Source organism: Pyrgilauda ruficollis, unplaced genomic scaffold (assembly GCF_017590135.1).
Source record: "Pyrgilauda ruficollis isolate IOZ18807 unplaced genomic scaffold, ASM1759013v1 scaffold19, whole genome shotgun sequence".
In the NCBI taxonomy this organism is placed as follows: Eukaryota; Metazoa; Chordata; class Aves; order Passeriformes; family Passeridae; genus Pyrgilauda; species Pyrgilauda ruficollis.
Genome location: NW_024518095.1, coordinates 1,125,275 through 1,149,499, shown reverse-complemented (window position 1 = coordinate 1,149,499; position 24,225 = coordinate 1,125,275). Strand labels below are relative to the sequence as shown.

General features: G+C 41.1%; 1 protein-coding gene across 1 annotated transcript in view; it reads left to right on the top strand.

Moving 5' to 3' along the window:
- Positions 1-1,429: 1,429 nt before the first annotated feature.
- The window catches only part of NELL2 (neural EGFL like 2), a 133,690-nt gene continuing 110,894 nt past the window's right edge, over positions 1,430-24,225 (top strand). Inside the window, exons 1-3 of the mRNA XM_041465590.1 lie at positions 1,430-1,601; positions 1,775-1,903; positions 20,098-20,248. Of these exons, the coding sequence (XP_041321524.1) occupies positions 1,547-1,601; positions 1,775-1,903; positions 20,098-20,248 (335 nt within the window). The 5' untranslated portion in view covers positions 1,430-1,546. The remainder of the gene's footprint in view (positions 1,602-1,774; positions 1,904-20,097; positions 20,249-24,225) is intronic.

Below are 24,225 nucleotides of genomic sequence, written 5' to 3'. Positions count from 1 at the left end.
GGAACTGAACGCTAATGCCTGTGCTCTGGATTTGGGTTGAGGGATGGATTGCATTTCCCACTTTCATGTATAGACATTCCTCTCTCTCCCTCTTTTTTTCCTTTCTTATGAGAAAGAGAGTGTTTGCTTAGTATGGTGCTTAGTGTCTCAGTTGGTTAATTTAGTCCACAAAGGAGATTTACCACGGACTCCCACGGTTGTCTGGGGTGGGGGTGGGGTTGCTCTCCGAGGGAAAGAATCACTTTCTCTTTCAGCCTTCATAGTTATTGCTGAGAAAGATGTGAAAGGTTACTTGTAAAGATTTTATAATTTGCAAAGACCATAGAGGATGAACTTGGGGGAGGTCAGTATACAATACTGGAATCACCAGGTGACGTCAGGGTCTTACTGACATGCATGTGAAATTAGGGGAAAAAAACCCCAAAACAGTCCTTCATCCTGCAGAATTTGTCAAACTGGCAACAGGACATTTCTGCCCTGCACATTGGGAGTCTATGAAAGGGAAGAGAAGAATAAGGCTATTCTTAGCCCCCTTTATAAGCACACAAAGTACGGCACAGAAATGTCACTTGCTGGGGCGGTAGGATGGTTTGTTAAAGAGGACAGGACCGCTGTGTAGAATCGTCCTTTACGGCAGGGCAAACGAACCTGCTCTTGTCAGCCCCACGCCAGCTCTGCACATTCCCATCTCAGTCAGCTACCGCAAACGTCCTCATTTCTTCCATTCCCCCCTACCTTTCCTTAATTATTTTTATTCGTGCTCAAAGACCGGCGGTTTCGCCAGACCCTGGACAGCACCACCCCGGGACGGGAACGAAGCGGTGACTTCAGCACAGGCAGAGGAGAACAGCCGACAGGCAGGAGAGTGCCCGAGGGTCACGGCCAGCGCCGATCGGCCGCTGCCAGCCGCGGCCCCGGGGCACACCGGCCCTCCCCGCCACTTCCCCTCAAAGTTCCCGGCGGAGCCCCCACCGCGGCTCGCTCTCCCCGCCGCGCCCGGCGCTCCCCCGGCGGACGGGGCGGCGCGGCGGCGCCTCCCCCGGCCCTGCCCAGCCCTGCCCGGCCCGGCGGAGGCGGTGGGCGGCTCCTGTGGCCGTGGCATAAACCGGCGGCCCCTCCCGCCGCCGCCGCTGTCCCCGCTGGACGGCGGGGAGGAGAGCGGCGCTGCCCTGCGATCCGGGCGGAGGCTGCGGCTGCTCTCCAGCGGAGGGCTGCGCCTGGCGGCGGCGGGCCGGGAGCTGCGGGGCACGGGCGCGCCGCCTCCGGCTGCCGCGGCCTCTCTCGCACGGCGGCAGCGGCGGGAGGCTCCGCCGGGCTTCCCCATTGTCTGCCCGCGGGCTGCGCTGCCCGCACGCCCCCCACCCTCGCCTTTGTGTGCTCCGGCCGGCGGCGGGGCGGCGCGGCGCCCGCCGTGATGCGCGCTGCGGGGCGGCGCGGGGTCCGCGCCGCTCGGTGAGAGGCGGGGAGGGACCCAGCCTGTGCCCCGGAGGCTTTTCGCTCGCAGCAGCCGGAGACGGGGACTATGGACTGAGCGCATCGCTGTACCATGGAGTCGGGCATCCGCTTGAGCACGCTCTGCCTTCTCCTCTGCCTGGGGCCAGGTAGGCGGATGCTGGACCCGCCGGGAGAGTACCCGGGAGCGGGGCCGGCGGAGCTTCGCAGCGGCGATGCTCTGGCCCCTGGGCAGCCGCAGGTGCGGAGAACGGCGGAGGTGCTGCGGGGGCGCTCGGGAAGTTGCGGTGTCGGCGGGTGGGTGACGGCACTTTCTGGTCAGTTTCAGGCTTTGGCGTGGACCCCTCGCTGCAGATCGACGTGCTGTCCGAGCTACAGCTGGGAGGCTCCACGGAGGGCGTGCGCCAGGTGCCGGGGCTGCACAACGGGAGCAAAGCCTTCCTCTTCACAGGTACGGCCGCCCCGGCCTCGCAGCTCCGGCCGTGGCCGTCGGGCTCCGGCGCCGCACTCGGGGCGCGTCCCCCCAGGTCCCCCCACCACAAGAGGTTTGCTCGCTTTGAGACCTCGGGATCCCGTACCTTCCCTTCATGCTCGCTTTTCTTCCACTCTTCTTTACCGCCCCCCTCCCATTATTTCATTATTTTTTTTCCTTTCACCCCATTTTTTTTTCTTTGACTGGTAGACGCTTAATTAAAGTACAGCAGGAACGGGGATGGCAGATGGCATGTTTTGTGAGTCGTGGGGTGCGGTGATGAATAATAGCACCACCCACTCTACTGCTTTACTTGGGAAACGCTAAACATATCCCAGTTCCAGCTAAGGATAACCTCACTGAAAGTTTTGTGTGAGTCGAGCAAAATGTTGAAATTAAGTGCCCCGAAGGAGGGAGGCAGACGGATTGAAATAAGACCAACCTTTTTTTTTGCCAAAGAAAAGTGGCCCTTTGGAGTTTCTGAGAAACAATGAATGAGCTTTGGTCTCTTTTAGTGCTTGTGATTGTTTCTTTGTTTATAGTGGGAATAGAAATAAAATAGTAGTCTTCTCTCTTCCAAAAATTCATTTAGGAGTTTTATTAGAGGTTATTAAAAATTATTAAACTTTCTTATATTGTAATTCATAAAATACTGTAAAATAACTCTCAATACCTTGTTGAATATATTGGCATTGCTTACATTCCATACACTTGCTCATGGTCAGTGTGTTTTTAAATTGCACTTTAATAACATACTGATATGTTAAATGAAGCTGGAATCAACAATATTTTTAGGAAAAAAAACCCCAAGTCTCTCTTAATGAAAAAAAAAAAAAAAGCTGAAAACCGGCCCTTAGAAGCAAGTCTCTTCTCTGAAAGATGATTAAATGCTCCTTATAATCTATGACTAAGCATAATATGGAATGTGGCTCAACATCTGAGGAAAAACAAGCAAATCTTCACCTCAGCTTGCACTTTCAAGATAGGGGAACTTCATTGTTGGTGTCTTGTGTCGTGCCAGGAGTGTAGCTTGGATCCGAACAGATTTCTAGTGCAACAGGCAAGAGGCTGTGTTTCACATACAGAAGAGTTATGATCCAAGGGAGATAAGATCTGGAAAGGGAATTTCTTTTTCATGTTTGCATTAATGAGATAATTTATCAGAAAGCTAATAGTTGCCAAAGGCTTTTTTTATTTTATTTTTTTTTTTTTAAGGTGACCTCTCTAGCGGTGTTCTTCCCTGGAGCTGCCAGCATGTGTCACTATGGACATGAATGTGGAGACACATGGGCATATGCGCTAAGAAACACTGGCACATGCTGGCTTTAAACGTCTGTGATGTAAACATTGTGGCTGCAGAGCAGAGACCTCTGTGAAGGGGGTGACTGCTTAGCATGGCAATACATTTATGTGCCAGTGGGATTGGTGTCGTGTCCTAAAATAGGTGTAATTTTTAAGGCATGGTTCTGAGTTGAAGCCCCATTGTGCTATAGTGGATTGGGGTGAGGGAGTGGGGGCAAGTTAAAACTCACTTTTAGTGAGTTTTTACCACTCTACTTCAGTGGTAGCAGGATTTGAGGTTTGGAAGAATAAGACTTGCTGGCATATTTTCCCAGTGTCAGGACAAAATATTACTGGGTTACTAAATAATTACTTTTTTCCAAGTTTTTCCCTCATTCTTTGCAATTACAAGTGTACATAGTTCCCAAATGGGTTAGCAGTTTATTTGTAACAAAAGAAGACAGGAGTTTTAAATTTTCCCAGAAGCCTTTTTATTTTGCTGAGAACAATTGGAGGAATAACAAGGATGAAAACACTTGTTTCTAAATGGTGGTTGAAGTCACTCAGTGTCCCTTAGGAAGTCTTTAATGCCCTGCAGGACTGGAGATAATTTTCCCTGCTACTGCATAAGATGACTACTGATTTGCTTATAGTAAATGGAGTCCTTACTGAGCAGAGAGATTTTAATTTTTGAGCTTGCGTTCAGAAATAGAGAAATTTCCTTCCTTCATCAGACCACTGGGTCCGCTTAGTAATTTTTGTTCTGCTCTTAGAACTCACACTTTGGGAACATTGCTGCAATGTGTACCTTTTAATGTATGTATTTGAAGTATGTGAATTTCAAATAGGTGTGTGTGTTGCCTTGAAATTTGGTTTGTCTATGTGTATTTTTCCTTATTCCAGTGGAAGCCTTAGTCCTAGACAGAAAAGATTTTGTGAGAATGATGCAAATTACTTTAAATGATCTGTGAACTTATTCTGGAAGCTCTAACTTGTGATCCATCCTTTGCCTCTTGGTTTCTTCAGATAGCAAATCTTTTCTTGTATTATATACGTATTTACAACACTTTAGTATGTTGCCTTTTTGATAGACCTCATTCTCAACTGATGTAAAGCCATAAGCTTAAACCATTCAGACGTCCTAAATGCTGTTCTGTTTTAGAAGGAAATTATGAATGTGGCATGTTGAACTGCCAACAGGTAATAGACAATTAAAGATGTATGATAGGAAAATTATATATAGTTAAAGCAGAATAGTCTCTTCAGTTTCTAGGCAAAAAGTCAGTTTTGACTGCTTAATTAGATGTAGCATCAATTTTCAATATAGAGGTTTAGCATCTGATTGGCTGTTCTGGCAAATTCTCCCTTGTGTAAGTGACTTTTCAAAGGTACTTGTATTTCTAGGTCATGTAAGACAGTAAGCAGTTACTGTTTAAACGTAGTTTTAGTCTGCCACTGTCCAGTCAAGATAATTTAGATTATACTAATACAGTCTTGTGTCATGCCGTGATTTAGAAATAATGTTAGCCATTTGAAATCTGCTGTTACTTGGACTTTTTTTGTGCGTGTGTGTACTTGACTTCAGCAGATTTAGGTGCTGGATTCTAAAGCTTTTTAGGTGTCTGGTGCTCCTTCGTTGTCATGAATGGTAGCAACAGAATGCCACTGTAATCTGTGTCTGGTTAGCTGCAGGGACTTCTTTTTCTGGAAATGTGAATTGCAAAGTAATTGTAAAGTGTTCCAGTGTTGCTTGTGGGAAGATACAATTATGAATAGAAAACAGGAGGAAGTCTTCAAAAATGTTAGAGTTGCTGCATGTGAACATCTGCCAGCACTTTCTAGCCAACAGCAGATATTATTATGTCAAAATATGTTGAGAAGAAAATTACTCCTCTGCTGGTCAGAGCAGCAGAACAGAAGTCAGAATATCTATGTCACTAATGTCTCTCTGTTGGCAACTGTTTATGTAAGTCAGTGAAATTTTCAACACCTTTGTTCCTCCCTTTGCAAAACAGGGATGACACTTGGGTAAAGCCCAAACCAGATGGGTGGACTGAAGTGTAATGAATGTAGTTAAAAACAGCTTTTGGAGAAATACACATTGTCATTCTTATAGTTCTTTTTTGTAAGGAGACTGCATTAATGTGATTTGAGGAGATAGGTGAAGATGAAAGTCCAATGTAGCTATTCTCCTATGCAAATGTGGAAATTCTATTGCTTCAAGAGCACTTGTTGCATATGTAACCTCAGGGGATTTTGAAGAAGCAGACAAAACCACAACAACAGAGGCTGAAGGATGAGGAAGGTTTTGGATGACTGGCTCCAGTCTGTGCTAGGAGATATAACATGAAACTCAGGCAAGGTCCCAGTGAAGCTAGATATTTCAAGTGGTAGTAGGAAATAGTATTCTGAGGTGTGACAATCTAAAGAAGGGCTGCAAGAGTAACTTGGTCTTTGGCATTTCACTAGGCAATAACATTTTGTCACCCTCCTTTTGAATTCTGTATTATTTGTACTTTATAGATAGAGTATTTCAGTAGTCTTTCTGGGTATCTCTTGTTGAGAGCAGATACTGTTCATCAGATTGTTTTTGTCCAAACAGTAGGTGTGTGTGTGGTAGTGATAGGGACACCTTCCAACTGCCTCCAACACCAATGGAGAGTGGTGGAAGGTACACTGTAAACCAAGGGATGAGGGGCAACACAAATGAAAGCCAGGTGATGTGTAAGGACAGTATATGCCCATCAAAGGGTGTATATTCTCTTCAAAGGACAGGCTAAAAGGTGGACAGAAGAGTGCAGTCAGATGGTTACAAACACAGAAACATGCATTTAAGGAAAAGATAAAAAGGACATGTCAGTCATGAAAATGAGAGAGCTTACGTATCTGGATGCAGAATTTGAAATTTATTCAGAGGAGGGATGATTTTAGAGGCAAAATATGGTATAGTCTGATGGGGATTGAGATGTGCTATGAAACACCAGAAAATAATTTAATCTGTCAGTGGGATGAATGAAAGGACTCAGCAGTACTGTTGTTTGAAGTGGTGCTGGCTGGCACAAAATGCTGGCAGAAAAAAAAAAAAAAACCCACCCCTAAAGCAGGCTTCTTGGTATAAGTGATGTGTTATCTGTTGTTGTATGACTGGATCGTTAGTGTGCTATTTTAAAATACTAGCAAGAAAATATTACTCTATCTTATATCCCTTTGTAAAGTTCATTCTGTTTTGTTTCATGATGTCATCTCTGGACACTTACTAAATAAGGAAGCTAAAAAAGCCTTAAAAGCAGAGATGAGTAAACTTTTTGTCACAGAAATAGGATTTACTTTGCCTATGCACTTCACAACACACACAGTTTTTCCTTGCCACCTGTTATTGAAACAGTGGGCAGGTGCTTTCTCCAGGTTCCAGCTGAGCCTGCTGAAAATATTACTGTTCCCAGCTGCTCATCACTGCCCAGAAGCTAGATGTTACTGTCCCCACAACTCTTCCAAAGCAAGAGATTATACGAGTGTTCCCATGTCTGCTGATGGCAAAATCAGCCAGCTTCAGGACTGAACCTGGCTGACTGCAGTGACATGGATTACAGCCCTGTAAAACCCCTTTCTCCAGCTGTATCCATCTCCCAGAGGAGAGGTAACAGACAGCTGGGAATGAGGATGTTAATGTTGCCAACTGTCTCAGCTGACTGCAAAGTGAATACTTATCTGCAGGTTTTTTTTGTCTTGCATGCAAACTGTTTTCACTCAGAAGCACTGAATCCTCAAAATGTGGGACCTCCATCATAGAAATCATCTGTAGATAACAGAAGTTTTAATCAAAGTTTAATTTCAGTAGGCACTGGCATGTTTTTTGATGTTAGAAATGCCTAATGTAAGCAATTGCTCTGTGACAGTGTGGTAGCCAGAATGGTTTTGGTGTGTCTGGAATGACAGCATAAGCTTTCCCTTTGCTGCCTTTCACTTCTGGAACTTTCTAAAGTCACCTCTGCACCTGTGCAAACAGTAACCATTGTGGTAGAGCACTGCCAGGATTGTGATTAATGCTGCTGGGGAGCCAGGCTGGGTGCTGAAGGAGAGCAGGAGAGCCCTGACAAGCTGGGCTGCTTTTGCTGGTGTAGCTGCTCCTCTGAGACATACACTTGCTCCAAAGGAATTTAATATTCAGCAACCTCTTCTAGGAAGTGTCTGCTGCTTGAAGACCCCTCCCAAAGAAGGAGATAGCATATAAGGATCCTGCATCAGTTTTCCATCCCAAACCATGAATTTTAATGCATGGAGAACTATGATGCACTCGCCCCTACAGAATATTCATGAATATGCCCAGAACTGGAGATTGTGTTGCTTGATAACTGGTTGTGCTGGTTTATCTGTAAAATAAAGGAGAAAAAGTTATGGAAGAAAGACTTAAATATCTTGAGCTTCTGATTGATGCTTGTAATCGTATAGTAGAGGGTAGGGCTGAGAAATGGAAAGTGAATGGAAACCTAAAATACAGCAGATACAGAAAATGAGAGAAGAAAAGCTTGTAATCCCTGAATGTAGTCATTAGTGCAGAGTTGACACACATAATGTTAAGGACTGACATATAACTTGGCCTGTGGCAACTGGGGATTGCAACTGTCTTATGCTGAAAGTTTCTAATAAATATTGTCATTGAGAGTGTGTATTAGACATTGCTATCACAGAAGTATAAGTGTTAAGCAGCAAAGTTGTTTTAAGTTCAGCTCTAAAAATTGTCATTATTCATTCCAAGGAAAGTATTTTACACAAAGTGTTATTTTGTTTTCCTTTTTGTTTGTTTGTTTTGTTTTCTTTCGATTTTCTGCAGTGGGCTTTTTCTGGGGAGGGAAAGGTAATAAGCTCAGAGATTAAATATTCACTTTAAAGCCTTTAGGGTTGTTTTTTTTTTTTTTGTTGTCTGTCGCTTGTAGCTTGTTGTTGTTGTTTTGTTTGACTGTTTGTTTTTGGGTTTTTTTCCCGATTTATTTTTTTTTTCTTCCTACTTTCATCTCTTCATGTGTCTTGATATGGGCTCTTGTCACCTTTCAGTCTGTTAAATTCCAGCATGACTTTGGTGGCTTTGCCTGGGCTTGGCAGGACAGCTAACATCTCCAGTCTCTGATACTTCAGCCTTTGGAGTGAATTAATACCTGCATTTATTTATCAGCAGGGTGTGACTCAGTTTAAAGCAATGATGTGTTTTACTGTGTTCTTGTGGACTTGAGCCTGTGCATTCCACAGCCAGGTTGTATCTGATACCTGCAATAAACTGAAATCCCTGGGGGTTTGTTTTCTACTGGGACAATGATGAATCTCTAAAATTTTTTTAACCAGTGTCTGGTAGTTCATGTTAATGCAAATAACCGTGTATTGTTTATACAATCAGTACTGCCCTAAACAATTCATACTGACTAAAGGCGGACAGAATTGCATTTGCTTCTTTGAGCCTTTACAATGAGGCCTCTTCTAGAATATTGCAAACTCAAAATCCTTGTTGGAGCTTGTATTATCTCAGGGCTCCAGCTGGCATTTTTGTTGGAAAGCTGAAGATGAGTATAATGTACGGCTCGTAGGACAGGCACGTATGAAAAGGGAATACATTACAACAGTGTCCGTGTGGGGGTGTGGGGCAGAGCCCTGGTTGGTGCCGTGAGAAGGGCCCTGATGGTTGGAGGAGTGGGGCCAAAGAGCCTCTCTCCATGTTGATATCCCTGTCAAGAGCAGGCAGGTGCAGATGGCTGCTCACCTGGCAGCCTCTCCTGGCAGTGTGGCAGGGGGCAGCGGTGTTGGCTGAAGTTAAAAGATGTGATGTTGACAGCAGGACAGCTTCTGTCATGTGTGCCACAGAGAACCCAGCACATGCAGCACATGTGCCCTGAGAGGAAGGACAGTGACCCTTCTAGGTAGCTGTCAAGTTCATCTTTCCATATTGCTGGGGGAGGATTGCATTAGCAAGAGGAAGTGATGGAGGAAAACGAGGTCTTGCTACCCTTATGTAATTACTTTTGCTGTGGCATAGTTCTGTAGTCACAAAGTGTGCCTGAAACTTGCTAGGTTAATCTTTCTCTTTTTTTATGGTTTCTTCCCCCACTGCAGCATGGCTGATTCTTGAGTGAGATGCCACAAAGGACAGCAGCATTTCCTACACATCCCTTTTGGATCAATCACAATGTGTGTTTTCCCTCTACTTTTTGCTTATAAGATGTGGGAAATAGGTTTTCTACTCTCCCCTCCTCCCCAGCTTATGTTCTTCTAGTCTGTATCCTCCAGGGTATACAGGTGCTACCTTGGAAAAATAGTGCCAGGTATGGTTAACTTCACTGTTTCCACTGAGTCTTAAGGGATGTACAGCACTGAGCTCATAAGTAATTTAAAACCATTGGTAAGGGCTGGAAATTTTATATAGCTGTCATGGAAAACTGTAATTCTTTGTGGTGGCTCTTCCCTCTATTTCGTCCCATTTGGTTTTGTGCCAAGGTGCAGATCCACTGAGCAGCTGTATTCTCCTACCTGTACTGCTAAGGTACAGCTGAATAAGGGGTAAAAAAGGATTTTTCACTGTTAGACTCTTTTTTTTCTGTCCATCTCTTTTTCCTAAACTCCTCTATATTGTGTCTCAATGTTTAAGAAATGCTATTTTTTTCCATCTTGGCATTGTCCAAATTATTTCCTCTCAGGAAAATCTGAGGAGAAATATAAGGGTGCTTTCTACTTCTACTAAGTTTTAAAATTATTTTTGCCTGGACATGTTTTCCACAATAAACTCCTATATGAATGCTCACTTAGATATTTCAGATAGAAAAAAAAATTTCTGTAGCCATTTTCAACATGACAGAATTTCACAGCAAAAAATTCTTATTATTTGTTAACATTTTATTTGCTTTTGTTTTTTTTGGTGCCGGCTTTGTTTTTGGGGGTGTGTGTGATGCTGATGACTTCAGAGAGATGCACCAACTTAGAACTAAGTGACTTTCAGCTTGAGTCATCTCATGAGCAGCTGCTTGCAGTTTTGTGCTCTTGCAAGGTGCTAAAGCAATGGGAATGGTCTAAAAGGACCAGCAGACAGAAAGAGGCTTCCAAAGATGCAATGTTCAAAAGGCTTTTAGCAGATTAACATATTTGCTGCAGCACCAAAATTGCTATGATAGACTGTAATGTTTCCAAGGGAGCCATTACAATCAATATTGCTAGCGATCCATAACTGAGAACTCTTTTAGTGGAATTTGAGTGGCTATTTCCTGCTCTGAAAACGTGGAGTATAATAACGAAAAGACCTCCAATTGTGGAGTTAGAGCAATGTTTATACTCTGTTAGAGCAATGTTTATACAATTTCCCCAGCATAAATGCTTATTTAAGTATAATTAGATGGTGGTAACATCCATAGTGTTTATCCTAAAAGTGAAGATGACATGCACCAGCCTTGACTCTGTCTGGATATCCGTCAGTCTCTAGATACAGCTGTGCAATGATCCAGAAGGGTTCCAAAGGATCTTTTCTAATTTTGAGGTCAATAATCTGTGTTTTAATAGCTCCCTAAGCATGCATTTGCATATTGTGCCCCAGCTGTTCCAAAGGCACTCTTAAGATTTTCTGTAACATTAAGTAATATGCCTTGAACTGGAAATAGTCCCTAGATTTGCTCAGCTCTCGTTCAAGGAAGAGGGTTGACTTGAGGAAAACCTTGTGTACCCTGTTCAGCGTTGCTCTTATTAAGAATCCTTGCACACACCATTAGCATAAGGAAAGCATATGGGAGTAAGAGATCTGGGAGGCTGAGTTAAAAAAAAAATAATGTGTCTGGGTTATTGCATTCACTCTGGGTTTCTGCATTTCAGAAAAATATCAATGAATTGCAGGGACTGAAGAGAAAAACAGCAAACCTGATTATACAGTAACAAAAGGACTGGCTTAGTAAGAAAGCTTTTGAAAGAACCTGAGCATGTACAGCTTGTCCAAGAAATGACAAAAGTGTTGTATGATAAGTGTCTAGTATTAGAAGATTCTTAGCGGTTTAAAATGAAGGAATTATTTAGTATTCAAAGAGGGAGAGCTAAGAGTAATGTAATGATACTACAAATGGAGAGGATTTAAGATAAAAGGAGACTTTCACATTGAACTAGTTTAGATTGTGCAATAGCTGCTGAGACGAAGTGGTGGAAATCTCCATACTTTTGATTTTTTTAGAAGATAGCCTGAAATAAAATATCTAGGAAGCATTAGCTACGCTGTAGTCACTGCACATAGTTGTTCAGGTAATAGGCTAAGGAATGGGTGGATGACCTTTTAAGTCTTTCTGCACTCTGGATAGTGGGAGTGTTGGTGAAATTGAGCAGACAAGGAGAGTTTTTCAAAGACACAAAGTGGCATCAAACACCTGGTACACAATTATCAAACCAGTGCCTTTGTGTTCTCCCGAAACTTGTTCTATGGTGCACTTACGTATATTTTGATGATGCTGGGCTAAAATAAGCCTACAAGAGCAAATTAGAGCCTGGATATATTTTATAATTTTAACTCATCCAAGCTTATACACTGAGCATGAATTTAAACCTGTAGCTGATTGATCAGGGCTAGTGGGCACATTCACAGAAGGATGGACTCCGTTAATACCTGAATTAAATGAGAACTTCTGGAGAATCTGAACTCTGGTCTTTCCCAGCTTTCTTGAAATCTCTGGTAAAGGTTTGCTCAAGACTTCCATGTGTTTTCTACCTTTCTGCTCTGCTCACAGCTGAGTGGTGTATATGGTATTCCTTGATATCTTTCCTCTGACTTGTTCTTGTCTCTTGTTTTGAATCATTCCCAATTCAAAAAATCTCTTTCCTTTTTCTGGCATCGAAACAGATATCCTATGAGTAGAGATTTTTCCAAGTATGCCACTATGGCTGGTGATATTGGTGTCCTACCTCTACCCTCAGGTGTGGTCTCTCTGTCACTTCCTGTTTCTGTAGTGCTTGAATTCTCTTTACAGTTCAGTACAGTTCAGCCTTCTCCCCCCATCTGTCACTATTTGCTCAGTCTGCTGCTGAAGACCTGTGGCTAACAACAGATGTGTTGGACGTGTCCATATTCAGATACAATTTTTTCCACTGGTGGCCTCCTTCCCCCTGCCCTGCTTGCTCTATTTTTGCTGTTAGGATACAGGTTTAAGTTTTCTGGTGCTTTTTATCTCTGTCAGTGGCTGTTGGCCATTCTCTTGTGTCAGAAGTTAATCTTTCCTGCAGACTGCATGGCTGTGGTCATCTGCAAAATGACCTCATATTAATGTTTCCTTAAGCTCACCATTGTGTTGTGTGAAAAGAAATCAGCACTTAAATTCTTAACAGATAGAGTTTTCATTAGCTGAAGGCAGTTAACCCTAATGTGGGCAAAAACCAGTTATACCCTAGTAAGCCAGGGATGAAGGAAAACTACGAAGAGAGATCCAAATCCTCCAACAGGGAGAAACGGATTCTTCCTGGAGAAAAAAAGTAAACCTTCTAGGTCATCCACAAATGATTCCAGTTGGGCTGGATGATCTCAAGAGGTCCTTTCTAGCCTAAATGAATCTGTGAAACACAGGCGTGAGGAGTTAGGTCCTCAGGAACATACTCGTCACAACAAAAGGAGGTTTTGAGAGAAAATGACTGAGCAGAGAGCATGAGTAAGCCTTACTGACACTTACACAGTGAGAACCAAGTGAGGGGAAGACGTGGTGTGTTGCTGAGAGGGTATTGGATTGCCTACACCAAGCATGATTCTAATTCAGAGGTGCCGTGGTGGGTGCTGATCTTATACGGTCTGTCATTGTATGATAGTTCACCACTGGAATCTGGTATATTTGAGAAATTGAGTTGTGTCATACCTTCAGAGAGAAGGGTAGGGCATGTGATGAAGCTTGATCTAGCATAATCTGCTTGCATGATTTATTATTGCCATTAAGTTTGTACTTTGTTTTTAATTGATTGGGCTTTGTTTACCTTTGGTAGCCTGCCTTTCATTTGGAAAAGGCTGGCAACACTAGCTCCTTCTCCTCCTCCTGTCCTCCCCTTTTGCTGTGAATTCAATAACTGTTAAAATCCTGGCCATGCTATACAATGAAAATAAAATCAGTCTTTTAGCAGTTCTCGTGTGTGTCATGCCCTTATTACAGTACTAGTAGGACTGGAAGGTGATGCATTATTTTTCTTCTGCTCTTCAACATCCCAGTGTTAACAGCATTTCTTGGTGTGATATTTTTGTTTGTTGTTAGGTCAGTTTGACACAAAGTCCTCATGTGACAGTATGCAACCAAGCATAACTAGGTGCATATGCCACAGATGGCAGCTGCAAGGAAAACAAGGCAGGCTTGATTTTCTCCACAGGTTTCAAGGGGTTCTCAAAGCAGTTTCTAGAAAGCTGTTTTGTGCCTAAACAGAGTTTAGTTTTATATGTTTATATGCACATATGTATTTATAAAGCTACAGTAGCTGTAACCTTTTAAATATAGTTGGGACCTCCATTGAAATGAAGAAATAAAAGAAATCCCACTCTGTGCTACATCAGTGTCCTTGTTCAAACAGTAGGTTTTATAGTGGTATTGGCTGTGAAAAACATAAACAACATAATTCTAAGTAGCAGTACGTGATCCTACCTATGAAGGAGCACATACACAGCATCTTCAAAACCTAAAAAGGGTTGAAGAATAGTGTTGGAGTATAGGCTAGGAAAAACTGCTAATCAAAAAAGCTATTGCATCTTATAATTTATAACCTGTAACCTATAAATCACCAGAAAGCATTACAATAGTAAATACATGGTGCAGAGCCTACCGTGCAGCACACATTTTAATTTCCGAGGAGTGGAATTTCAGTAACAAGAAAAGAAGTCTTTTATCTTCATTATTTTGCTGTCATGTAATAGGTCCCCACTGAGTAGCACCTTCTCTCCTGGTGATAGTATCTAGCATGATGGCAGTTGCTGTGAAAGGGATAGTATTTTTGTTGTACAAGGAACAGAAGTTTTCTGTATTATGAATGCCTTTAAAAATTCCTGATAGTACTTTTGTATGTGTGGTGCTTCCCTGTGTGTTGATCTATACATTTCTAAAATTCCCTTCAGAAATGTGTTCAGGAGAGCACATTCTCAATTTCTGTGGCAGTTTGATAGGAGCTACTAGTGTGGCAGGATCTGTATTGCTTGTTAGCAAATCAGCTGTTTCTGCCTCCTGTGCTGAGAATATAGACTTCTAATCTGGAGTTCTACATGTTCAAAGTTCAGCTTTGCCTGCAATTAGGTTTCTTATCCTGTCATTTGCAAAAGGTTTGAAAAATTGTCAGAAATATGCTATTCCAGATGCAGTCACTAGAACCTGTTCTATAACTGTTTATCTTTTATTTACTTTTTGCCTACTGAGTCCAAAAGTCATGAAATCCTTGTTCATGGGCCTGACATTTTTGGAAGAGCATGCCTGACTTTTTGCGGTGCAGCTGGGCTGCTTTACATTACAGGAAATGATTCCCACTTGTAATCCTGGTGCAAATTCCCCCTTTGCTGAAGGGATAACAGCCCAAGGAAGGATGAAAGATATCTAAATGTGTTAGCATTGTGCTCTGGCAGGTTAAGACTAAGATTGAGGGAGCTGTGGTACTGAATCCATTGCAGAATGATTCAGTCCCATCTGACTTGCCTTGGCGTCTAGAAGCAGCTGGTTGGTATATAAGCTCAGAGGCTTAACCCAGCCAGTAGTATAATCACCCCCAAACCTGTTTTGTATCATCTCCTGCAGAATGCTTCTAGGCAGATTTCAATGGTAATATTGTCAGTTCATAGGGAATATGTATTATATTACAGCTGTTGTTTTCCACAGACCGTCATGGGTTTGCAAAGTCTATTCTGATTCAAGCCTAGCTGTCCAGGCTCTCAGTACCTTTCCCTCCTCTTGTCCCACAGTGGGATTTGTTCTCAGCTGTGCCAAAATTACTTTAAACATCAAAGTATGTAGCATATAGGTGAGCCCGAGTTTTGTCCAGGAGTGATATGATTACTGATTTTGAAGGACATAAGTATGAACAGCCAATGTAATTGGGGAAAAATGTGTTCAGAAACAGGTCTTCTAGTCTTTTGTGTCAGTCCATTGTGAGTTGTGGGACTTTGCATATGGTTTGAGCTGGAGGAAAGCCCTTGCTGGATGACACACCAAAGCTGTAGCTGACATTCAGAACAGAGGAAGCTACAAAGAAAAGGCAGTTGGAACCTCCCCAAATGCTGCAAGAACAAACTGTGACATTTTCCCCCTTGTTTTTATTTGATTTAATGATTTGGCTTCAAGTCAGCTTTTGTTTCGATTGTTTCGTTTCAGCTGAAGAGCATTTTGCCCTCTTCTCCTTCTCATCTACTGCATTTCTATTTGCATGCATCCTTGCTGAAGCATTTCTTTAGTGGAAGTAAGAAGGCAGAAACACCACATCATGGGGATGTCAAAACTACTAGGACAGTTTGTGGGTTATGTCCCTAAACTGTCTGTGGGCTATCCCGAGGTCCTGATCATGCCACTTGGGAAATTAATTACTGGAGTCCTCGTTCCTGGCATTTGTGAGTGTTTGTTCAGGGGAGACCAGGTTGGATCCAGTTTATGGGAGGCTCTTGGGTGCATGGAGGTCTGGATGTACCTGGTTGTATCCTGATGTACGTTTTGGTTGTAGTCCTAGAGTTCACCCAGGTTTGGGAGCTGGGCAGTGCTCCTGAGCCCTGTAGAGTAGGCACACCCTTTGGGAATGGCCCCAGTGGGAGTCTTACAGGATTAGTATTTAAACTTCGGATGGAACTGCAACAACTTCCCCCAGATTCTTGCAGAGCTCCTTTCTACAGCCTTGGAGAATCCAACTCAGGTTCATGTGGGTTTGGAAAACTACAGCTGCTTTTTTTGCTGTTCTCTCTGAAACAACTGCGAATCTTTGAGAAGGGAATAGAAAAATTTATAGGTAAAGTAGTTCAAAATGTTTTATGAGCTGATCTTATATATCAGTTTAAATAGCAAAACAACCAGCCTTTCTACTGAAGGATTTAATGCATATCACATCTAGCAAGGCTTTGGTCTAATAAAGGTTGTTTTACTTCTTTATATCTTCATTTTTCATTAGAGGAATGCAACTCCTGAATTTGAATGCACTGTGTTCCACTTAAAATCCTGCTGTACTGTCAGCCTCGTAAAGATTTTGCTATTGGATTGGCTTTGAATGCTGCCCGGTTGGCTGGGTGCAGCTTAGTTTATATTTGTTACCTAAATAAAAGAACCATAGAAAGTAAACAGTTGCCCTTTGAAGGCTCTGTGAAATCCTAGTTATGAAAATATTAACAAAAACTTGAATATGGGAAAGTGACAGAATGTGAATATATGCTTGTGATACTCATCCCTCCTAGTGTATGAAATTGGAACAAAATTGAGCCAATTATATTTCTCAGCCTCATTTTAGCCTTCAGCCCTCCTTCTTCTCACAAACCACTAGAATTTAATTTGGACAGTTCAACAGAGCTACAGTCAGATGTGGAATTGATTTATAGATCCTGCTATTAAAAGCTGATTATGTGCACATGAAACAAACTGTGGAGCTCAATTAGTTAGAGTTCCTCCTTCAAAGACTATTCGGCAGGAATTTGTTTTATAATTCAGTTCATACTGTATGTGTACTTTTAGGTGCTCTTAAAAATTTGAGACCACACCTTTGCTAGGAAAAGGCACACATTCCGTTTAATAACTGTTTTGTTTTATTGTGGAATATGAATGGTAGTCAATGGCTTGTCCCAAGTCTTTCCACAGTGTGATTTAGTATGCTGCTGGTACTGTGTATGGAAATATTCCTACTTTCCTCCCATAACTTGTTCATGGCTACTCCCATAACTGTCCATGGCTACTTTTTTCCCTTAGTGAGGAGGCATGGCTGGACTAGTTAAGTCTGGATCAGTAGCCTGTAATAGTTCCTCATAAATTTTTATGAATGCAGTTGTCACCACAGGGATGATGAGAGCAGTTAACAGGCTGGTGACTGCAGAGGGTAAAACTGCTTCTTTCTGCACTACCTGTTGGACTGGTGGAAGTCCTTTGGACTTATGGAGTGAGTCCTGGTGAAAGTTACTTGCTGTCTTTGTTAAAGGGCAGTAATTATTATTTCACAAACATGACTGAAATGACACTGCCTGCTCTTGGCACCTTCAGGGGACGCTGGTGTGATGTTGGTGTTTGCTGCAGAGCTCTGATTGCAGATTGTCTCTGAGCGGGGAAATGTGTCCTAATAGTGAGGGGTTTTGGGTGCCCAGGCAGCTGCTAAGCTTGTTTTCTGAAGGACTGAGTTCCTGCTGGTCTTATGGTCAGTGGTTTTCTTTGCTGGGCTTTCAGGATGCTTTGCAGTGTTAGATCTTAAAGGATCTGGCCTGAGCAAGGAGTGAGACATGCTTTGAGTTTGGATTTTTTGTTTCTTTGTCACTTTCATGTTTCTGTAAGTTAAAGATGGAGTGATGATATTACAGAGTTGTGAATTGTTATGGTCAAACCAAACACATGCAATATTCTATGAAAATAAACCCAAAATATATGTATTGTGATTAGAGACAAGTTTCTAATTCAAACTATTAATTCTCTGCTTATTTTTGCACTCCAAGTTGAAAAAAGTTATGCCTCTGGTTTTGTGTATTGGAAATGCTCACAGTATGAGGTTTATATGTAACTATTGAGAAACTGCAAATTATTGTCTGAGATACACCAATTTGATTTTTCCAAGCTATTATGGAAGAAGCCTAGTTCGAGTAAAGTATTTTTGTTGGGTCTTAAACTGATTACTAGGAGCCAAATATCAAGAAGAAGCCTGAAGCAATATTTATTGAGCATAGCAGGTGATCTATCAAGCACCTACTGCTAGTGTTCAGAGGCAATTGGAAGGAGGGATTTGCACTCTTGTGTTAGTGTGAAAAGAATGGATCTGACAGATCAAGGACCTTTCAGTCATCTTGCTTTTAAGAAATCCACCTGGTGCCTGCCCTGAGCAAAGAATGTTGTGCTTCATAACAGCAGTAATAATTCAAAAGGCTGTGTAGCTTTTTTGAGCAGCAAGTATAATCTGACCTATTTGCAATACCAAAACTGAATGGCCATGTGTTTTGGCAGTGTAACACTCCAGCAGTTAGTGTGATGGTAACCTTAGTATTTAGGCTGCCAGCATGATGCAATCAGGTCTTGCTGTTATTGTCTGTATACAAGAAGGTTATCTGAGGCCACAATGAATGATTATAGGGTACCCAGATAAGGTTTTATAGAATAAGGGATGAAAAATTCTCATCCAGTGTAGTGATCAGGTAATGATTCAGGGTGACCTGAAGAGACCTCATAAATTACTCCCCTCTTGTGGGTGTTGTGGCAGCTCCGTGTTTCCCCTGCCTCTCACAGAGCAATGAGGACTGGGGTGGCTCTGGAGAGATCTATTAATGGTGAGGGTTTGTTTCCTTGCTAAAGCACAGGCCACCTGTAGTGCAGTGTTTGCATCCCAATAGCTCCAGTTAGAATAAAAGGGCCTGTGGAAGGGGAGGATAGTTATAAATAGATGGGCTGGCCTTCTTTAAGGGTAGGGGTGTTAAGCACATGCTTTCTTTCACCAGTTGCTTATGAGAATATCATAGGAATTTGGTAGAAATTAACGTTGTTTTTTTTTTTTTTTTTTTTTTCTTTTGGATTCCCGTTTGTGAAAAACAAATTAAATTCAACTGGGTGTGACACTGTTCAGGAGCTTGGTTATGACTTCACAGTTGCTCAGGTTGTTGCACTTCCTAAACAGATATTTAAATATTCCTGATCCATAAACCAAAAGAAACTGTTTCTGTTAGTGGAGAGCAGCATCTTCATAGATCCAGCTTAAAGAATAAAACTGTTTTAAGAACAGTGGTGTAAGCTGAGAGTGGCGTACTTGAGAGCTCAGCTCCAGTGCTGCCGTAAGAAAATCATCAGTTCTGTTGCTGTTCCTGAGTTACTGTCCCCAAGCAGAGGCAGAATGGTCAAATTTCTGTGACAAGAAGCTTGTGAATTGATTTAGTTCTTACACATTTGATTATACATGCTAATGAATTGATTTTGTGCATTAAAATGTGTATTAATTTTTTTTTCTGGTATAATGTATTCTGGAGATTGGGAATTATTTTTCTAGCATTTGACATCTTATTTGTAAATTATCTCTCTATAGGATTTAAGCTTGGGCCTTTTTTATTTTCTATGCATGTGATGTGCAAATTCAGCAGAAATATTGCATCTGTCTAGGCTTTGTGTGGGTTTTTAAAAGTAAAGTCTTTATTGTATACGTGTGCCAGTACTCTAACAAATAGCTATTCATGACATCCTGTGCAAGAAGCAGCAGGAAAGTACCATCCAAATGGAGTATAGAGCAATAAAATATTTTGAAATTTGGTGAATTTTTAAATTTTTACTTAAAGCTGAGTAAATAGTTTGTTATTTTTTTAATTAGTCTATTTATTTATGTATTTATGCTATTAGGCCTAACATCTTTTAGAAGTCATTAAAAAGTTGCTCAGGTCACGTGTGAGGATTTAGGCTCATGTATAGTGCTGTTCACTGCTAGTGAGCCCAAACTTTGGATGAGATATTAAAGGTACTGTCTGGCCACTCCTGAAGAAAGTAAGGGTTATGACCCCCGATCAAAACAAACACCACCGCTCCCCAGAACTGAATAGGTGTCCTAGAAAATGTGTTCTTTCATTTAAATTGCTTCCATTGCATGCAAAACTAATGTTTTAGTACTTTGATCACTGCTTTTGCCTGTTCAATTGTGCTTCTCAGAAACAGCCTGTTATTTTGTAAGATATTTGAATGAGAAGGTAAAGTAACATAAGATTTTGTACTGAGTGTTTTTTCCTCTCATGTTTATTTTAGATACTTCAAGAAATGTGAAGGCATCTCCAGAAACAGCTGAAATATTTTTTCAGAAGTTAAGAAATAAATGTGAATTCACAATCCTGGTGACCTTAAAACAAGCCCATTTGAATTCAGGGGTTATTCTCTCTATTCACCATTTAGATCACAGGTAAGTACTGGTACCTGTCTGCTGGCTAATGAAAGTATATGAATTCATGAATAAAAAATTGAACATAAATTAGAACAAAATTTTTGTGTAGCAGATAATTTGTAAATATTTATAGTGTTTGGATAGGTACATTGTGTGGATTCATAAAAAAATCACAAGGGAAGGGCAAGAAGGGTTTTTCTTTTCATGGCTCTTAACACCAAGGGCATGGAAAGTCAGTTCCCTGTTGTTGTTCATAATCACAAGGACCAGATTCTCAGCTGGTGTAAAACTGTCATGTCACTATAGCTACACTGATTGACAAAGCCTGGCCCTGTAAGTCCACCTCTTCATTATTTTTAACAATGCAAGAAGTCTTAACTGGAGGATTTTTTTTTTCTTTTTTATGGGTTTACATCTTCCCATGAATGGCAGAGCACTTTACTCAAAATGTTGTCAGCTTTAAAAAACTAAAGTGAATGACACATAACATTTAAGGATTATCCTTTTGATAGAATAAAGACTGCTAGAGAAATAAGATACTTTTTATATATATGTTTGAGTAATAGCTATTAAAGATAACTTCCCTATCATTCTCTGACAGAATAAAAAGGAGTTTTCAAATGTGCACTTTCTAAACAGTCATTAGCACGAGAAAGAGGTGAGGTCTGCTTTAGGTTCCTAGTTATTTTTATTTTCTTCTGTACCATCCCATAATTCTTTCTTGACAGTGTAACTACAAAATAACCAAAAAAGAGATGTGTTCAAGCACAGCAAAATGTCTGTTTCTCTTACATGAGTGTGCAAGTTTTCATTAAGAAGCATGGTGACAATAATTTTGTGCTGGAAGATGCTCAAGTCAATTTCTATTCTGTTTCTTAGAGGCCCCATCTTCTGCTGTTTAGCTGTTTGTAAAAAACAAACAAAAAGATCAACGAAACACAAACCACAAAACCAACAAGAAGGAGAACATTCCCAAGGATCATTATGCCAAGTTTATAAAAGTGGTTTCAAACTTGTAAAGAGGTGGTTACATGTCTGATGGATGGTGTTAGATGTGCCCTTAGGCTTTTAATAAATGCATTCAGGTCTCTTCTGTGCTAGGGTGTATGGAGAGATGTCTGTGTGCCAGAGTAGTGTTTGCTCAGTTTAACTGAGCTGAAATGAGGGCTGACCTAGGTGTGGGTAATACTGCAACCAGACAAGCATCTCGTGCAGTTTCTCTTGTGGTTTTAATGCTCTTTTATGATGAGTGACAATGAAGACAAGAGGAAGTAGATGTTCAAAGGAAGCATTTGGATGGCTTATATTGAATAGCTGCTTCTTCAGTGCCGGATCTCCATCTCTGACCTTGCCCACCTCTGACCGGGGACTTGGCTGTAAGAGTTCTTTTAGTTCTTAACTTCTTGTGAAGTCTCTGTCACAGCAGTCATCAGAGTTAGTGGGAAAAGTAGCAATGCCAGACCTGACTCCGCTCCTTTGCACTAGCTTCAGCCTTTTATCACACTGATGTCAAAAAAAGTTGCGCTAGCATTGAACTGCTGCCTTGCAGTTCAGTTTGCAGAGGTCAGTACATTTCTGTACTGTACATCTCTTACATTTCTGCAGTGAGGAGCTGAATGAGGGTGAGGAAGGCTGAAGGTAGCAGTAACTGAAGGATGTAATTAGTTATCACACAAGTTCCCTTTCATATGCTTTATTTTACAGAGCTTTCATGGCAACTAATGGTTCTATGGTACAAGAAAATAAAAATGTTTAACAAGTGGGAAAAAGTGCATTTATTCATACTTTTTGTTTTTGAAAATAAGTTAGAGTAAAAACTCATCCTCTCTTTGCATGGGTCTAGGGACGTTGGTGCAATGATGTGAATTTGCATTGAGGGCATTTCCTAAATTGTAGGGGTTTTTAGAATTTATTATTCTGTTTATAAACTTAAAATCATTTATGTGATTCAGAGTTGACTGATTCAGTCTGTGTTGTCTAGTTTTATGTTGTTGTTATTTTTGTTCCTTTTTGCTGGTTCCCTTGTGAGAATCATCAAGAATGAATACTTCCACTGAGACATGGTCATGCAACTAAGGCTTTGAATCTTAAGAAGTTGACAGGGCTAGTCTCACAAAGTTTCCCTTCTAATGTTATGTTCTAATGTCATGTTCTAATGTCATGTGTTGAATGCTGTCCTTAGGCTATCAGACAGATACAGAAGTTCTCCATGTAAGTCTCAGGCTTGGGCATTTGCTGAGGCTGGGCTGTTGGTGTCATCACAAAAAGATGCTCCTGAAATGATTTACTGAAAATATAGTAATCTTTTCATACTCACTTAAATGCTTTTTTCTTTTCCTAATTGAGTCTCAAAGCTGACTTTCCTTCTTACAATGGTAATGTATTTCTGTAGTATTTAACATATTAAAATATTTTAAAATTAAAGTGAAAGAATCTGAAATAATACCTGTAACTGTTGTTTCCTAACTTGGCCATACATTTCCACAGACATTTTTTTTTTCCCCACTGATTACAGCAGCCAAGGAGTTCAGGCAGTGGTAGTTTTGGGCACAGTGTGGAGATGATAATTTCAGAAAAAATTCTTGCTGTTTCAGGGAATTCAAATCACACATCAGTAATTGTTCAGATAAGTTCAGCTGCTTGAAATTTATCTTTTATATATGGCAGATTTATATGGCATATGTCTGAAAGACAGAAGTTATAAATGTCTTCTTGACTTCGGGGCTTTACCTTGACCACAGACTATGCCCTGCCTAAAATGTGTTGTACTCCATGGTAACAAGGTAAATACTTTTAATTGTGTTAATGAAGGGGTGCCTAAGGTCTGAGTAGAAACACTGTTAAACACTTACTGCTCTGTGTTTCATCTCACAGTTTAAGCTGTATTACCCTCCTCACTTCTGAATTTGTCTCACCTTCTTCTTGATGAAAGAGTCAGCAGAGAGATGATTTTTCTCTGTGATGGGATTGTAATATATGTTTGGTGTTGCTATTCCATCATATATTTTCATTTAATCATCAGCAGTGGAGCTGATGATAATAAAGCTTTTTCCTCCTTTTGTGGTTAGATGGCTTTATGTAACTAATCTTACATTCGTATCTCTTGAGGTACTGCATATTAGGCCCTTAAAGGATGAAACTGCTGGGTTGTAGTTTAATGATTCTTTCCTTTGGTTAGTGCTTTTTATATCCTGCAACAGAGAACTGAAATCAATAGTATATTATGGGCAGGCATTTCCTACACTTAATTTGTATCTCTACTAATTTATTCAATTTCTGCCTTCCTTAGCATTTGTTTTCACAGCAGTTGGTGTCTTGTGATTATCTGCTGTCAAATGGGCTGTACTGTACAACAGTTTCAAACTTCTTTCAGTATGTAGGAGGAACTTATCTGTGACATTTCCTCTCGTACTGATTTATGCTACAAGGAGATAAGTTGCCAGAGGTGAATTCCTGGTGCATGAATTTTGTTCTCTCATTTGACCATTGTACTAAAATAGAGGTGGAACTGTACGTTCCCTGCTTTTGATATATGAGTGTCAGTATTTCTGGACTGCAGTGTGAAGTGTCCTCTCTGACACCACAAAATCTGCTGCAAAACTCTTACACTGAGAAAAGCTTTCAGTATTTACCACTTAAGCCAATATTCACCACTTAAGCCAATAATTGCAGAACAGATGTTAGGTAATATGGGATTAATTTTCAAATGTTAAAGCTGTATATGGCTGTTTCCTGTGCCAAAAGAGGTAGTAGCTTATTTCTTCCTTTTAGAACACTCCATGATGTTCTGTGTTGGAAGAGAGAAGGCAGTGTTCTGTATTTTGTTTTTTTGGTATTAAACCTTAGTTTCTGTTTCCTATTAGTCTGATAATAATTATGAACCCTCTGGAATTTGTTCATGGCAGTCAATTGCTTTTGAATGCCTCTAGTGATTTTAAACTTCTCTGGTGTCAGTCTCCTATTCTTTTAATGCAGTTTGCATGTTTCATCAAAGG